Below are 17,980 nucleotides of genomic sequence, written 5' to 3'. Positions count from 1 at the left end.
AATTAACAGGTAGTATGTCTTTACAAATGAATGACACAGGACAGGCACAATAGCATGTCCCCAATTTGTTTCAGCCAAAGGGGCGGCAGTAGCTCTGTCCATAGGGACCTGGGTTGGGAACCGGAGGGTCGCCAGCTCAAGTCCCTATCCAGACCAAATGCGGAGTGTGGACTGGTGGCTGGAGAGGTGCCAGTTCATCTCCTGGGCACTGCCAGTGCCCTTGAGCAAGGCACTGAACCCCCCAACTGCTCGGGGTACCTGACTCTGACATCTCTCCATTTTGTGCATGTATAGGTCCTGTTTGTGCATGTCTGTGTATTTCGGACCATTGTGTTAATGACAACGGAGTGAAAAAAATTGAATTTAATAAAGTATATAAAAATTAAATTAAAAATTACACAGACTGAATATTCCATTAAAGGAGTCTACAGGTCAAAGTATTGACAATGAATGTGTCAACACTGAGTGAGAAAGAAAGAAACAAATTTAAACTGACACAGAAAGAAAATGTATTCAAGACATGTTTATGCTGTATCACTGCAGGACTCTGACAGATTGTAGAAGATGAACATGGTCGGTAGACAAACAGTCTTTGTAAGTGACAGAGCAATGCGGAACAGGGTATCGGGTGTAATTACACAAAAACACGTTGGACGGCTTCAGGTATCAAATGATTCCTTGATTAGCTAAGTATGATTATACAGGAAGAGATCTGCTTTGCCTTCAAACTAAGAGTGTGCATTTAAGCCCCTTTAGCCATATGCAGCATTTTTTATTATGCCCCTGTAGTTAAAAAAAAAAAAAAAAAAAGGGCAAGCCAAAATTGCACAGCAAAAATGTTGAAGAAAATCATTACAGTAAGACAGAAGATACAATGGTGGAATGTAACTGAGCACATTTACTCAAGGACTCTACCTAAGTACAGTTTGCCACACTTGTACTTTACTTGAGTATTTAGGTTTCTGCTACTTAATACTTATACATCACTAAATATCAGAGGGAAATATTGTAATTTTCTTTTTACTACATTTATTTGACAGTTATAGTTACTAGTTGCTTTTTACTTTACAAAACAACATGCTTATTTGATATGATGCAGTATTTACTACTTTGTGCCCACTAGTATACAAAATATCTATAACTCTCCACATTGACAAACTACAACATTAAAATGCTCTTACATGTATTAATTGCTGATACAACAACAACAATAATAATAATAATAATAATAATAATGATAATAATAATAATAATAACAATAACTTCTATAATATTATAACGCTGAAACGAGCCATTCTGCACAATGGGTACATTTACTTCCGGTACTTTAAGTATATTGTCATGCTAATATATTTGCGCTTTTACTCAAGAAGAAAATTGAATGCACGAGTTGTTCTTCTAACAGTGTATTTCTACACTGTGGTATTGTTACTTTTACTTAAGTAAAAGATCTGATTACACTGTCGGTTCCCTCGCTGTCTACAGACGTCATTTTTGGTATGGTATTGTAGGTCACTTTCACTCTTATTTTGAAGGTTCACCGGATGTTAAAATTGTTGTGGTTGACTTGACGCGCCGGTTCGACCTGGCAAGCGTGATTGTGGAAGTGGACAGCAGTGTTGCGGAGTGAAAAGCGATCAAACAGTTATTTTTGCATATTTTTCCACATTTTAAGGAGTGTTTAACACTGCGTACAAGCTAGCACCCAAGCCAACTACGGCGGACTGTCCCGATGGCGGCTGTGAGGAGTATGAACAAAATGTATGGACTCTGTTTCCATGCTATTCGTCAGACGGCAGGACTGAAGGCGTCGAGGCTGCTTCAACACAGAGCCTTCGGAGTCGGTGTAAGTTAAAGCAATAACGTGCAACATCGCTGTGAGTTATTTATTTCGCTAGATGGCCAGCATTAGCTAAACAGGGTCGCTTTAGCAGCGACAGGGTTGTTGGAAGAAGTGGTCCGATTTTTGCCTAATAATAAAAGCTGAGATGTCAAGTTACATCATCAGCAATTAGATAGTCAAGTGCGTGTATGAATTTAAAAAAAAAAGGTCATATTTAGGTCAGGATTAGATATGTTTGTATTATGGATTCGCAGGAACGCGTTGCTTGACTTCTTCAGTTATCGCGATGGGTTGTGAGCCAGCTAGCTTAGCTGACAACCTTGCAAAAGCTATGGTGGTATTAGATATATAACAATTCTCCAACGCACCACTATTAGCTCAAACTTAAACTGTCCATATGTGTGTAAATATATATGTTCAAAAACTAATCAGCACCTTGAGTGTCACTGGTGCACCTTGTGTTTTGCTGTTGTGACTCCGAAACTTAGGTCGCTAGCTGGCTAGCCGGCCAATGTTTTAGCAGGCTACATTCCTATTGGTCGAACAAAGGGGCGGTGAGGAGGAAACTTCCGTCATCAAGATCAACATGTACTAGTAATATCTTAATAACACAAATGTGATATGGGGAGAAGGTGACATTAAAACTGTTGTTGTCAGCTCCCATTAAATAAAAATGCACATTCTGGTATTCACGGCTTACTGTTAATCGGTCTCTGAGTCAGCTGTATGTCACAAAAACCATCGTTTAAAATTAAAACATGTTTCACCTTACTTTCTATACATGCATTATTGAGTCAACTGCAGTGTCACAGTGCGATAATCAGTAATCACTGCCGTCCAAATGGTACTTTTACAGTTTTTACTCCACTACATTTACTTGATAGCTTTAGTTAGATATTAGTTACTTTGCCAACATGAATAATGGTACTAAAATCGCTCAGCCATTGAGAGTCCTGTAATGGAAACTAATGAGGCTGAAAAAATGGCTAAAATGTGACAGCCCCAGGGACAGCATCAGCAAATTTATATACAAAAAAAAAAAAAAAAAAAAAAAATGATACTAGTAAAAGGTTTGACACTCACCAGACCACATTTTTACCCCCCCCCCCCCCCCCCCAAAAAAAAATTATAATAAGGCTAAAATAATGCATGAATTTTATATATACATCCATAATTGCTTATCGTTACAAAGACATGGTGCTGTAAATTCTTGAAAATGCAGTATCCATCAAATCCCCCAGTACATGTTAAATCACAATACACACAATCTGTGATTCACAGCTCTTGCACTAACAGGTTTTTAAACAGGAAATGTGGTCATATTCCAGTAAAATCACCTTCAGTGATATGACATACATGTTTCCCATTCAGTTGCAGCAAAGCAGCTGCAGTTTTTTCTTTGGATGTAATCATTAAGAGAAAGATGAATCTTCCTTTTGTGTTGTGTATTTGAGAGAGGGCATTGCTTTGCCCACAGCCACAGTGATGTTATTAATAATTAATGCTTGTATTCAATCTTTCAGGCTGTGCACCGACAGCAGCCCTTTGACTCATCTCTGGAAAAGCCACAGTTCCCTGGAGCCTCGGCCGAGTTTGTGGATCAGCTTGAGTTCATCCAGCCCAATGTCATCTCTGGGATCCCAGTGTACCGGGTGATGGACAGGCAGGGCAACATCATTAACCCCTCTCAAGACCCTCAGGTACAGTCAGCCTGCCTGCACCCCTGGTTATTAAAAGTGGCACTATGACCTCCTCTCCTCCCGACATGCTCTGCTGGGCCAAAGTTAATTTGTTGGTGGTTTTGTGTGTTTGTTTCCTGCTCAGCTCTCCAAAGAGACAGTTTTAAACTTTTATCAGAAGATGACTATGCTGAACACAATGGATCGCATTCTTTATGAGTCTCAGAGACAGGTATGTTTTTTTTGTTGTTGTTGTTGCATTTCCTGGTTTAACAGTTATTGAAGAATGTTGTAAAGGTGTGTGGCTTTGTTGATGTTTCAGGGTCGGATCTCTTTTTACATGACCAACTATGGTGAGGAGGGGACACATATTGGTAGTGCTGCTGCTCTGGACCCAAGCGACTTGGTCTTTGGTCAATACAGAGAAGCTGGTAAGAATCAGACAACATGCGGTTTTTACCTGACATTGATCCTTTTTAGATACAGGGTTTACTTTTTAAGTTTTGATAGTGATTAAAGCAATTGACTTACCTTAATTTTGTTACATCTTATTGTTGAAGTAGTTGTTACGATCATTGCACTCTGGAACGTACATTATAAGATGGTCAGTGTCAGTAGTAATGTTGTATCAAACATAACAGCTCTACTCCAAGCTTGATAGGCGGTTTGGTCTAAATAGATGTGCCAGTGATTGCTTTGGTTTTCAATCATCATGTGACTTGTGAAGTCAACAATGCTTCATTCATTCAGCAACACACCCACATTGACTTCCGTCATTCTGCATTCAGTTGTTCAGTCATTCGGAAAATCTGTCCTTAACTGTAGATCACATTATGTAGAGTCAGCAGCAAATGTTCTTTACAACTCAAATATAAACATCTAAAGTGCATCTAGAAATAGACCTGTATCTTCAACAACTTACATTTATCTAATATCTTAACCTCCCCCAACCTGTCTCACCCTATGTATGCTCTCCTGCCACTGTACACCCCCTTGAATGCAGTCTCACCCTCTGTAGTCCTCTCATAACCACTGCATCACTCTTCCAACTGCATTTTCACCATCCATATAACCTCTAGAATAACGTCTACCCTCCAGCCTTTTGGCTCACATCCCCCCTGCATGTCCTTTCAGTATAATAACCCTCAGTTTTCCTGGTTTTTATGTCTTGTAAGTAACAGTCTTAAAATTCCTATGCTGCCCTGCAGGAGTGCTGATGTACCGTGGTTTTCCTCTGGAGATGTTCATGGCTCAGTGCTACGGCAACGCAGATGACCTTGGCAAGGGCCGGCAGATGCCTGTCCACTACGGCTCCAAAGATCTGAACTTTGTCACCATCTCCTCTCCCTTGGCCACTCAGATTCCTCAGGGTAGGCTGTACATCTATGTGTTAACCTGTCTGATCTGTAGGTACATACACCTGGAAACATATATTCATGCCTGATGTGTCTGTTTCAGCGGCTGGAGCTGCATACGCAATCAAGCGAGAAAACCTCAACCGTGTTGTAATCTGTTACTTCGGAGAGGGAGCTGCCAGCGAAGGGGATGCACACGCTGGCTTCAACTTTTCCGCCACCCTTGAGTGCCCACTGATATTCTTCTGTCGTAACAACGGCTATGCCATCTCTACCCCCACCAATGAGCAGTATAGGGGAGATGGCATTGGTAAGAAATCTAAGTGTGGTCGTATGCAGTGTCTGATATGAAATCCTCAGCTGCTCTTATGAACATGTTTCATTTTTTTCTGATTGAACAGCTGCTCGTGGTCCGGGTTATGGCATGCTGTCCATCCGTGTTGATGGTAATGATGTGTTTGCTGTGTACAATGCTACAAAAGAGGCACGCCGCAGGGCTGTGGCTGAGAACCAGCCCTTCCTTATTGAGGCAATGACCTACAGGTTAGTTGATGTTGGAGTGATGTGTGACCATTCAGACTGAGGTCATTACAACAGTTGCTTGATGCACTGAATTGTTAGTCCCGATTATAATGATTAACTATTTTAGTTTAGTTTATTAAGTTATTTAACAGCCTCGATCAAACACACAGAACAAAAGGAGGGAGACAGACAATGGTATAACCTGGTTGCTACATTTTTTAAAGTACCCACTTTTAAGTACTTTTATTGATTTTTAGTAAAGTCCAATATTAAATCATAAGGAGTGGATGGAGTGACAGGATTTGAATGGGTTGCATTTTTAACAAAATGCTTTTTGAGGAGAACATTTTATGGAAGGTTGTAGAAAACATGCTCACGGCTAAAATGTTTAAGTCAATTGAGGAAGAATACTTCTTTTCATTCTCTAGAATTGGACACCACAGCACCAGTGACGACAGCTCAGCTTACCGTTCGGTGGACGAAGTGAACTACTGGGACAAGCAGGACCATCCCATCTCGAGGCTGAGACATTACATGGCGGCCCGAGGTTGGTGGAGCGAGGACGACGAGAGGAGCTGGCGGAAGAAATCTCGCAAGATGGTGATGGAGGCGTTCGAGGGGGCCGAGAAACGCCTTAAACCGAATCCTGAGCTGCTGTTTACTGATGTGTACCAGGAGTTGACGTCCCAACTGAGCAAGCAGAGAGAATCCATGCGGAGGCACGTGAGCCAATACAAAGAGCACTACCCACTTGACCTTTATGATAAATAACTGTGTTCATAGGATGGAATGAGTTGCTATTTGGTGACTTAATGTAGGAGTGGGTGAGAATTGAGACTAAACTGTTGCACACCTTTACACCCTTACTGTATTCATAAAAATATAGTTTTGATATACAGTGTGTCATTTCTTTCTGCACAGCTAAGGAAGAGGAGAAAGATTGTGCTTTCGAAAAATATTGTACTTCATGCCTCTGGGTTTGGTGCCTTAAGTTAATAGATTTACTGTCAGTAGTAAAGCTCCTCTAAAATGCTAAATCACACTTGTGTCTCAGTAATTCCAAGGTCACCCCTGTTCTTCTTTAAAGTACAGCAAAATGGTGCATTTGTAATGCAAAAGAAATGTACAAACTGAGCAATAAATGGTGAAAGTTTACTCCTGTTGTGTTTGTTCTCTCACCTGCAACTGTCCTCTCCAGTGATCATGGTTCTAACAGGTTTCCTTGTGTATCATTGAGGTGACTGACTAACTTTCCTATACGAATTGTTTTTTAGTATACACACCCAAATTTTAGATGGGTTTGTGTGCTGCAATGCTGTTACACTATTATAAATTCCAGAACTGTACACTTGTGTCTGTTTTGTGTTTTGTGGAAAATAAACTCTGGAGCTTTCAGTTGTCTTGGTTGAATTATTTTTATTTGAATTCAGTGGAACAAAAGGAAAAAAGGTGTTCAGTCTGACTTGGCAGTGAAATATCTTGACCCACTATGCTCATATTTCCATTATAAATGAACAACTCTGCATTTGTTCATGCTACAAGTTTGAGTCCATGCCAGATGTCAACAGCAGACTGTATGAAACCCTCAATTACACTTCCTCTTGCTGCATCATCTTGAAAAAGGACAGTGAAAGGGACAACGATGGAAGTAAATAAGCCATGGCCTCAGCATGTTGCTGCAGTCAGTCTTTCCTCTCTTCTTTTAAATCGGTATCTTTTGCTCACCAGTCCTATTCAACAAGTCAGCAAGGGGCTGTGAATACCCCTCCACAACTTCTTCACCTGTTGGGGAGAGCGCTGGTGAATCAGAATCAGATCTTTATGCACACACAGATTCTCACGATCCTCCTCCTTGATGTCAAATGTCTGAAAGCCTGCGTTTGCCTCCGGAGAAACCCCCATAGCCTTCAAGCACATCCCAGCATAGACGTCGTCGATGGGGAAGAAAGGAATAATGCGTGAAACTGAATGAAAGGGTTGCAGCAATGCTCCAGAGATAAGAAAACCACCTCCACCAGCATAAGCAGGGTATGGGCCTTCATAGAAACTCAGAGGAATGTAGTATTTGCTTTTGGGGTCCCTGAGGGGATTTGCTGTGCTTATGACATGTCCAACATACAACCGAGAGGCTTTTGAAGGCTCCAGAGAGTGCAGATAGCTGATTAATGCGGGTGTGTTAACAAATACATCATCATCTCCACTAAAAACAAAGGAGGCATGAGGACAGTATTTCAGTGCCCACTGGAGGAATGTGTTCACTTTGAGCGTCAGATTCAAGAAAGATTCATGAAAGTCCCACTGCAGGATGTCCCCAAAGTATCTTGCTTCAAATGACAGCAGTGGGCTGAGGTCAGGGTCCTCAAGTGGGGAGCTTCCCACTAGGAACACAGTGCGCACTCTCAGTCCACTCTGATACACCCCCTCTCGTCCCCAGGTCTCCCGCACCGCCTGTCTTCGCTCAAAGTTTCCAGGACTTGACTTAATGGCAATAAGCAGGAAGGTCCGGTTGTCTCCTTTCCCTTTAGAGAAGCACTTGTTGGGTTGATTGAGCAGAACTGGAGGGGACCTGCAGTTCATGCCCTGCAAAAAGTCCTGGAATAAGGCAAAATAGGAGGTGAAGTCATGCACATTTGTTTGCAGAAGCTCTAGATTTGTCTCCCTGCAGCCAGACCAATCAGAGTCATGTCCAAAAGGATTATCTCCCTTGTCCAGATTCCTGAGGGACGAGTGCAAAAGGCGGTTCCAGTACGCTCCATTTTGAGGGATGGTTTGTCTGAGGCCATCAGAAACAGACACATTGTGGACATTGGGGTGAGGTGTAGTGAAGCTCTCCTGCTTGGAGGATGGTGTTTTTCTGTCGTGGGCCTGGAGGCTGACATGCTTGAGGTGGTCCTCTGGTGCCGCCCTGCGACTGTAGGTCACCTCTAAGTGTAGGGTTGAGTAGAAGATCAGAAATAAAGTGACAAGGACAACCAAAGCACTCAAGGTATGAAAACGTCTCATTGGCTCGAGGTGAGTAAACCAAGCTGTGTGGTGCGTTGCTCTAGAAATAGATCATCTTTCAGGGGAGATGGTCCCGGGACCTGGTGTGTTATTGTCTTCAGGTGATGCTCTGGATATACCTGCCAACAGAGGTATACAGGACACCTTAATGTAAATAACCAAATTGCAAACCTTACAGCCTTGGACATTAATAGAAATAACTATCAGTTTCAATTAGTATTCAGTGCAAACTGTTAAATATACTGCCAGGTATTCTTGTTATTTTGTCAAACCCCACTTACAGAGCTGACACAATAGATGAATACTTGTTCACCAAATAATACACAGAGATGTACATATTGAAGTTAGTAAGAGTATGGTTATTTTATATTATTGCCCTATGACAATCATCACAGTTTTCAATGCTAAGAAAGGATTTTGAGACAATGGGCCTCTGGACACAGATATGCAAAATGCCCTACTATGTTTCTCCATAAGAGCAAGACACATAGACTCTGTGGTTATTTTGTCACTTTTATTGTTATTGCTTACATCTCTTTGTAGCGTTATTCATGTTTTTGTAGGTTTTGTGTCTCTTTTTGTTTGTGTCTTTTGAACATTTTGTTTCTCCTCTTTGTGGTTATTTTGTGTCTCTTTACCATTCCTTTGCATCTCTTTGTGGTCAGTGCTTATCAATTTCAACTCAATTTAATAAGCTTTATAGGCATACCATTTCATGTGTGTTGCTAAAGCACAATTACACTTAAAGACAGTGAACTCAATCAGCTATAATTGAATATAATAATAGGTAAATAAATTATTAGAGAAACAATAATGATGTATTACTACAAAATCAGACATACATGTTAAAGATAAAAATCTCATTAAGTGAAGGAGTAAATAAAAAGGCAGTGTGATGTGATGTCAAGTCAATAAAAATTTTATATATATATATATATATATATATATATATATATATATATATATATATATAAATAAATAAATATATATAATAATAATAATAATAATAATAATAATAATAATAATAATAATAATAATTATTATTATTATTATTATTATTATTATTATTATTATTATTGTTGTTGTTGTTGTTGTTATTATTTTTATATTTAAATTTACATTTAAATGTCCTGGTGGTGTCTTAATTTGTCGCAGGTGATATAGTCTTGAAAATGAGATGGCCTGCAGCTGAGCTCTGTCGGGACGCACCTGAGCACAGTCTTCTCCCCAGTGTTTAATTAGAAGCAAACCGGCTTTGCACAAACAAAGCAGTTAAGTCCTGAGGGCTTCAATTTAACAGCGTTACAGTAAATTAGCAAAACACCTGAAATATATTAACTTATGCATAGGAAGGGAAACATGAAAACGCATATGGACAACTTATATTGCATCTTTGCCAAGGTATAGGTCTAAAATACGCACGACGGATTTCATTTAACGGATTTAATTAAAGCGCGACTCGATTCAAAATTCGATACGCCTGTCCACAGGTTGCAAACAAGCTCACCGTTACAAAGCCGGACACCGGTAGGTGAGAGCCTTTACCTGGCGTTAAGAGAGTCACAAAGAAGATAACAATTCCACATGCAAGTTTTGGAAACCACTTACTAAGTCCAAGATGATCGCCCGTCAAGCAGAAGCAGAAGTTGAGGAGTCAGACACGGCAGAAGAAAATAATATCCTGGAGCCCTCAGATCCTACCGACAGCTGAACAGATGCACAAAACCGCATCGTTTAGTTTTCCACCCCATATTTTCCTTTAATGGAATTAAAAAGGCAATGTAAGTACATACAGGTGCAGGTCCGTTTATAAGATCAGGCGATCAGTTCACACAGCACTGCAGGCAGGTGGAGGCCACGCCCAGGATGCTGAATGTCTCAGACAGGTTTATTCAAACGTTTGACAGGAAACATCACTGATGTACAAATTATTTAAGACCAATTGTCTCTTGACAAAATCACCAGGAGAGTACATGAGCACAGTGTTCAGATCAGTAAAGCTCCGTTTTCTTCAATGTATTGCATCTCGTGCAGGCTTTTTCTCAGCCTGGTTATTTATGACAGAAAAAAAAAAAAAAATCAATCACAAAAAACAAAAACAAAAACACACTCACACTTGAGAAATAACTCCTATACAGTGGAAAGCGGCTGCTCTAGTTTTCTCATCCTTATCAAACCATGCAAATGTTCACAAAGGTGATGAGCTCCTTTCACCTTCGTTCATAAAATAAAAGCACTTTAAATGGAAATCCCCAAAACAGTTAGTAAATGAACTGAGAACACGTCTAAAAGCATCAATGTTTTCTTCTTTCATCAAATCTAGCTGTTCACATCCTGAGAATTTCACAGCGTAAGGCAAAGGGGGTATTTGCCGTGGAATAACCTCAGATACTCTTGGCCTCTGCTTGGAGAGAAGCTCTGTAGCTGAGATGAAGTGCTGTTTAATTAGAGGTGCCCTTATGTGACCTACAGTATACTGAGCACTCCAAAGGACCAAAAAACAATGTGAGTGCTTTAGTCTGAATTGGCATTTTGGTCAGTTAAGTTGACTCTAGAGCACATTATGGGAAAACTTTTGTTTGTAAATTAGCATCCTCTCATCCATTTCATTACAAGAACAATAAAATAAAACCTTTATTACACTAGTGTGCTGGTATGAGTATTTGGTATTGCAGCCATTATGAATATTTTAATTAATGTTGGGCCAATACCTGGATCATAACAATATACAACTAATATACTGTGTGCTGTGTGCACACTGGGGAAAATAATGTTCATAGCACAATTTTTTGGAACATTAAGTTGAGATGATTAAAAAGGAAAGGAAGAAATACTGCACATGATGGGATAGAAACAGTGTCTGTGAGGGAATATAAGGGGATAGTGGTCAAACGGTTAAGATTGCTGCTAGAATGGATGTGAGAGGCTTGAGGCAAAAAAGAAGGATGCATGTTGCTTGTTGAGGGCTTGAGGTCACAAGCAGGTAGGGAAGTCAGCGAAGGTCACTCTCGTCGTCCTGTATGGTCTTCTTGATGCGGAGAAGCATGGTGGTGAGCCACTGGTCCAACCGTGAGATGGTGTCAAATTCCTTCACCTAAGAAATAAGCAGTAACTGTTACCAAAAGCCCCAAACAGTAAAAGTCACATCATACAGTGTGGCATTTTTGTACTGTTTTTTTTATTACTCAATATATAATTAACAGCACAAAGCAATATTTGGACATCTGTTTTTTTTAATGCACACCTGTAATAAAGAGATATTAATCTATCAGGTCCAAGAAATACACATTCTGATTCAAATACATCTATAAAGACTCCTTAGCTTTAATTTTTTACTGGTATCCCAACACTTCACTCAGATAATAATCTTGTAGTCAAACTGTCCACTCACCGAGTCAGTATAGGCATCCACGTTCTGTTCTTCATAGGCATCTAGAAGTTTCTGATTAGGTAAAAACAATAATGCTGTATGTCAGAAAGGCTTCCTATAGACAAAAATACACTCTGATTGTAAAAAACAATAATTTGAGATGCCATAACAACAGGCTATAATGCACTGCATGCCCGGAAGAAGGCTTGGACAGTATCTTGGTATCACTGTATACAAGGGTTTTTAAAAATAGGTAGGTATGAGTTTCACAACTGTCAAAAGTACAGAAACTGATAGAGATGCTGTGTTGAGGCGATGTAATGCACATCATGTGCCACCAGAGGCCAGTCTCTACTGGTCAATCTCTAGACACTTGAGTTTAATCTGTTATCTGTGTTCACTCCAGTATGAAACTCTAGTGATTGCAGTGATGTATCAGGTCAGTCCGATCAGCTGCAGCATCGTATCAATAACTGATATCGAATCGGGGGGGGGATATCTCTGAGGAAGGGATCTCTTCCTCAGAAATCCCTCCTCACTCCCTAGAGCAGAATTAAGAGCTTTTGGACAGCTTTAAAGATGAGACACCAGAATGTCTTCTGGTTCAAGCGAGGTTAGAGGAGCAAGGAAATATCAAATAAGAGCCTTGGGATGCACCCTATGAATGGTGGGAATAATGTTACAGCACCAGTAAAAAGCTGGCCAGCAACGGCAGAGAGAGACAAGGGGGAAAAAAGAGTGTGCAGAGCCAGCATATTTTCACATCTAACTCTGTGAATGAATGGTTTATTTCGCCCAAACCAGAGTTGGTGATGGTTGGAAAAATGGACAGACGAACCAAGACAGTTTAGGTGAGTTTTGTTTGTGTGAGGTTGAAGTGAAGTGTGTTTAACAATGAGTTAACAAAGCAATTAAGTTAGTCTTAGTTCGTTATTTTTCCATCTTATAAGAAAAACAGACAAACATTTGTGATTACTTCTACAGTATGTAAACACCAGCATGTCTTTCTAATCAGAACTGTTGAGGGCAGACTTTAACTGTACCAAGATGAGTGGTGTTTTGCCCATCTGCCTTGCCATTTTATATCGAGAGGATTATTCAGTGTTTTTGTTCATTTGTTAATTTCAGAGCCAAACTAACACCAAAGCCTACCTTCAACAGCTTGCATTCTCGAGAGTCTGAAAAGGCTGGAAACATTTCTTCGTACTTCTGCACAGCGAGCTGGGTGACAAGAGAATGAACATTAGGACAGTGGGCTCATGTTACACTTGCTGTACATGGACACAGAATCAAGTGTTAGGCTTACTTTTGCATTCAGCATGTCTACACAGAAGTGACAGAGCGCTGCCTTGAAGAAGTGATCCTTGGCACTGTATTTCAGGAGCGTACTGTCCATTGCGTGGGTTCCAACCTAAAAATCACAAAGTACAATTCACATTTATTTTGGTACCACAGCCCACAAAAGCCACTGATAACATAATGGCCACAGATGAGCTTTCCTTATCTCACCTGTTCATAGATCTCAATCGCTTTTGGGTACTGCTCCAGCTGAGCTGCGTAGGTTGCTACTTTCAGAAGGCACTTGTTTGCGGAACTGCAAAGGAAAATTGAGAGGCTTCTAAGTCCACATCATGTATTCACACATATCAAGGCTCAAAGACCATTAAGTTACATAGCTGCACAATCATAAAACAAAAGTGTAAAAGGAAAAGAAACTGTATTAATTACTTTTTTTAAAGCCTACAAAACACCACACCCCAAAAGCAAACAAAAGAGAATATTACTCATCCAAAATAGTTACCTGGTGGATTCTTCACCTTTGTAATAATCTGCTGCCTGCTCATAATGAGCAATGGCCTGGAATGGAAATTGGACATAAGGCATAAACAGAGTTTTCCCCAAGAGATGATTTGAAGGTTTAAACAACAGAGACTACTAGCTGTTAAATTAGAAGCAAGAATTTGCCCTTGAATTAAAGTTCGGTGTGTGTCAGATTTAGGGGGATATATCAGCAGAAATTAAATATAATAAGTATGTTTTCTTCAGTGTATAATCACCTGCTTTATTCTATGTTTAGTGGTTTGAAACACTAGGTCTGTTAGTTTTGGAGGATTAGAGACTTCTGTGGATAATTCAGCTTCTGGTAAAAAACCTCCTGAGCGTTTGAATCTTAAGTTATCACAGAAAAAAGGTTAGCACATATTAGTAGGTGCATGGCTGGCAGTTGGAGAAACACTGATTTGTAATGTGAAACTCTTTTATTCAGTGTTTTTACCTGTTTTAATCACCTGCTCCGTTTGTTTTGGAGAGGCGGAGAACTCTGCGGATAATTTCCCTGACAGTAAAAACCTCCTGTAATTCCAATTTCTACAAGCAAATGTTTTGCACATGTGACATATTTAATATTTAATGTTATTACTGTGTTGTTTCCCTTAATCCAAGATAAATTTCTCCCAAGGGAGACAGTGAAGTCACCTTGACCTTGAACAATAAACAGTGAAGGAGTTTTAACTAGGAGAAGTTTCAGCTGGTTGCAATCTGCAATCCTCACTGCTAGATGCCACTAAATCCCCCTTAATCCTACACACTGTTCCTCTAATGCATAAAATAATAAACATGAAACACAGATATTTATTCTGACCTTGTCGATGTCCACCATCTCTGTCTCATATATTTCAGCAATGGTGATGTGATGTTTGGCTGCGATGGTGAAGCGCCCCTAAAAGCAGAGAAAAAAAAACAAAACAAGGGGGAGTAACATCAGCACAACAGTTGCGTAACATAAAAAGGCTTTTGAAATTCAATACTTTAAACAAGGCTTCCCTGTTTGTAGACTCACCATATCAGTGTATATCTCAATAGCTCGGTTTAGGCAGTTTATGGCCTCTGTTGAGAAATATAAAATGTTTTAGACACATGACATAAAACTGGGTCACTGCAATTATTCATTGAATTCACATCACAAAAAAGAAAAGAGTAAGTATAAACTTGTAGATCAACTAAATTAGAAGTGGTGAGAGGGTTAAAGGCAAGAGTCCATTTAAAAAGATTCCTCTGCCTAAAATATGGTGGCCACTGGGCTTGATGTAATTATTTATTTACACTTTCCTCTGGTACAAAGCATTTATCTGTCCACATTCCCATTTTCTAACTGCACAGTGAAAAGAGCTGTAAATAATGTTGTTAAAGCTCTTTAGACATCAGACACTGACTTATGTACATGGTCCTCTGGAACTGGTAGAGCAGGCTTGTAAAACAGGAAATACACGTGAGATTAGCAGTCATATAGTCCCAAGGGTGGTTATGAGTAATGATTACCTTGTGGATCTGCTTTTTTGAAGGCATTTCCAGCATCTATGAAGTTAGTCGCTGCATCGTGTTTGCTCTGCATCTGAAGGTGAAGGCGAGCAGCTTGGGAGAACGCATTTCCTGCAGCTGAACAAAAGATGCATGCAAATGCACTGCATGTTAGAATACTGACAGACTGAAAAAATCGTAACAAATAAAAGGACAATCATTCCTTCTTTGAATTCAACCTGTAATGATTATTCTTACCACACCAATTTTTGGCCATTTTGTACATGTTGGCTGCCCTCACGTACATGTCACAGGCCTCTTCCATCTTGGAGGAACCCCTGTGTGACAGCACAGGTGTTGAGTTAAACAAGACTCATACAGATTATTGCTGGGTAACATTGATCAAACATTAAGTTTCATAATAGTTAATGACTAGCCTTGATACATTAATGTAAAGATATTTTGGGGCATGCTGCATGACTGAGAGATATTCACTATGTAAATTAACTGTGCTATTCAAGTTTTTGTTTACATATGTGAAGAGAACACTGAAACACAGTGAAAATCCTTAGAGGCCCCACTAAACAATATTACCACGATACTTAAGTCACAGTCCAGTATTATTGCAATATGCTCAGTACTGCAATAACATATATTGGCATATATTGCAATTTATTACCTTTTTTTCAATTAAAAATTGTGTCAACAAAGGAAAATCTTTTCAACATGTGTTTTATCTAATAAGATAGTTTTCATTCTGTTCATCTAACTTTGATAATTTTTACTGCAGAAAAATGTAATAGAGGACTGAATGGACTTTATTATTCTAGTGGTCTACAAAAAGTTTAATTTGTATTTGCAATATTATAATTAATATAATAAAAAATGGATTGTCGTCAATTATGTAACTATACACTATTGCTATGCAAAAGAAAAGGCAATACAATGCTGTATTGACTCTCCACCCCCACTCCTATTATATATATGTGATGCTACATTTGTTCACCATACTGTGCTAAATATATTGATATCAGAAAAAAAATAGCATTATCAATATCATGATAATGATACATATGATGATACATTATGTTCTACTATATAATTACGATTATTATCACATTGCACCTTATGCCACACCTAGTGATGCACAATAAAATCGGTACATCATTGGTATCAGCCGATATTGGCTTTAAAATGAAATATCAGAATTGGTCAACAAGCTTTTATTTAATTTGCACAGTGAATAAACATTACATATATTGAAAACTATTGTATTTTATGTCTCCATCTGTTAGTGTGCCATCACAATAAGAGTATACATGCATAATATGATGTTTATTCCACTACGGAAGAGACGTAATAATCACTAAAATTAGGTGGCGACATTGGTATTGGTTATCAGTCCAATGAGTTGTTATATATTGACATATTGGATATTGGCAAAAGATCCATACCGTACATCCCTTACTGTATCTTATCCCATACTACAATGTTACATGTTACAGTGACTTACGCGGTTATTTACTACATTGTATTTCTATTATGTTGCTACAATAGTAGAGACAACAATGTCACTACTTAATCACACTATATACTATTCTGGTTTAATCTATTTACATATATACAAGACTGCTTTGAAAAACTTCTCTGTTCATCTGTACTTGTACCTGTCTTTCTGCTTCTGCAACACCTGAATCTCTCCTCTGGGAATCAGTAAAGGATTAACTTATCTTATCTCTGGGCACTTTTACAATTTAAGATGGTTTTGTATTGTTACATTCATGCTCACAGTAGTGGTGCATGAACTTGGCTTAACTTACTATCTTACTAAATCTGATGCAATTCATAAATCCAGTCCACTCTGCTGTTGTAAACAAATGTCATTAATGGAAATGTGTTATGCACCTAAAGATAGGAGTGACTTTACAATATTTCCCCAGTAGATGGGGTTATAGCATCAACACTGCGGCTGGTACTCCGTGTCCTTCCGATATGCGTGAATTACTTAAAATGTATTGTAAAACGAATATTTTCCATTACAAGCCCATCTGCACATTGCAGGACTTGGCACTGAGTAACTGAGCCCCGTTTTCTGCTGCACACAACCCTGTTTTATACGTGGTTATTCTCTGTTCAGCAGTGATCTGAACGAAGATAACGCCACATTTATAACTTAGCTGTAATGCAGCGTTTAACGCTCGCATTATATAAACCACGAACTAGATACGAAGTAGCACGGTGGTGCAGTGTGTTTTTGTCCTGCCTTCAGATCTGCTGGTGTCTGGTCAGCTAGCCATCTTCCGCTTACTTGGCCTTTAGCTTTGACGAAATTTAGCTAAACGTTAAACAGAAGCTAACTGACACACTCACCCAAACATCGCCCCGAAAAACGACTGCGATGATTTCATTTTCTTCTCAGCCTCGGCCATTAAAGCCGTTGCTTCTTTTTCTTTCCCACTGTTGTCCATTATTCGTGTGTCACAGCTTTAATGTTGAGGGCAGAATGAGAAATTGCGAAAGTTTAGTCAACAAACTTGCTAATCAGTGCTACCGTAGCAGCGGGTTTGCTTTGCCTTGTCACGTCACCAGCCAGACCATCACCCCTGTCATGTGACACTGGACCTGCCGCCTTCAGGTGCTATTCGTAAGTTCCAACCTCAATCTACTTCAAGTTATAATTAACAGTGGTGGTAGAATTACTGAGATATTTTACTTCAGTAAAAGTAGCAATGACACAGTGTAGAAATACTGTTGTACAAGTAAAAGTCATGCATCAACAATTTACTCACGTAAAGGTACCTACGTTTTAGCACTGAAATGTAGCCTACTTAAAACCAAAAGTGAAAGTAGACTACTTGTTATATAGAATAATGTATACTATGGTATTACAATTAGAGATGCATTAATGTGT

The 17,980-nt window shown here is 39.3% G+C and overlaps 3 protein-coding genes across 4 annotated transcripts; 1 reads left to right on the top strand and 2 right to left on the bottom strand.

Annotated features, from left to right (window-relative positions):
- The first annotated feature begins 1,546 nt into the window (after positions 1–1,546).
- Positions 1,547–6,794, top strand: bckdha (branched chain keto acid dehydrogenase E1 subunit alpha). Its single transcript, XM_049576089.1, has 8 exons — positions 1,547–1,846; positions 3,367–3,543; positions 3,668–3,754; positions 3,845–3,953; positions 4,731–4,892; positions 4,981–5,187; positions 5,279–5,420; positions 5,828–6,794. The coding sequence occupies exons 1-8, from the start codon at positions 1,733–1,735 to the stop codon at positions 6,168–6,170; spliced, it is 1,341 nt and encodes a 446-aa protein (XP_049432046.1). The 5' UTR covers positions 1,547–1,732; the 3' UTR covers positions 6,171–6,794.
- Positions 6,795–6,874: 80 nt separating this feature from the next.
- b3gnt2l (UDP-GlcNAc:betaGal beta-1,3-N-acetylglucosaminyltransferase 2, like) lies at positions 6,875–10,320 on the bottom strand. 2 transcript variants are annotated; one of them, XM_049577031.1, is made up of 3 exons: positions 10,196–10,320; positions 10,011–10,109; positions 6,875–8,521 (listed from the first exon to the last, which is right to left on the bottom strand). In XM_049577031.1, exon 3 carries the CDS (start codon positions 8,400–8,402, stop codon positions 7,134–7,136), a length of 1,269 nt encoding a protein of 422 aa, XP_049432988.1. In that variant the 5' UTR covers positions 8,403–8,521; positions 10,011–10,109; positions 10,196–10,320; the 3' UTR covers positions 6,875–7,133. The 2 variants fall into 2 exon arrangements, with proteins under 2 accessions (XP_049432988.1, XP_049432990.1); XM_049577033.1 differs by lacking the exons at positions 10,011–10,109; positions 10,196–10,320 and adding an exon at positions 9,612–9,644.
- Positions 10,270–17,670, bottom strand: napab (N-ethylmaleimide-sensitive factor attachment protein, alpha b). The gene is made up of 11 exons (XM_049577034.1): positions 17,440–17,670; positions 15,328–15,407; positions 15,091–15,207; positions 14,612–14,658; positions 14,414–14,491; positions 13,574–13,629; positions 13,282–13,366; positions 13,079–13,183; positions 12,925–12,993; positions 11,794–11,844; positions 10,270–11,496 (listed from the first exon to the last, which is right to left on the bottom strand). Exons 1-11 carry the CDS (start codon positions 17,535–17,537, stop codon positions 11,395–11,397), a joined length of 888 nt encoding a protein of 295 aa, XP_049432991.1. The 5' UTR covers positions 17,538–17,670; the 3' UTR covers positions 10,270–11,394.
- Between the last annotated feature and the right edge of the window lie 310 nt (positions 17,671–17,980).

Source organism: Epinephelus fuscoguttatus, linkage group LG5 (assembly GCF_011397635.1).
Source record: "Epinephelus fuscoguttatus linkage group LG5, E.fuscoguttatus.final_Chr_v1".
In the NCBI taxonomy this organism is placed as follows: Eukaryota; Metazoa; Chordata; class Actinopteri; order Perciformes; family Serranidae; genus Epinephelus; species Epinephelus fuscoguttatus.
The sequence above is the reverse complement of the archived record's forward strand: the minus strand, read 5'-3'. Positions and strand labels throughout refer to the sequence as shown.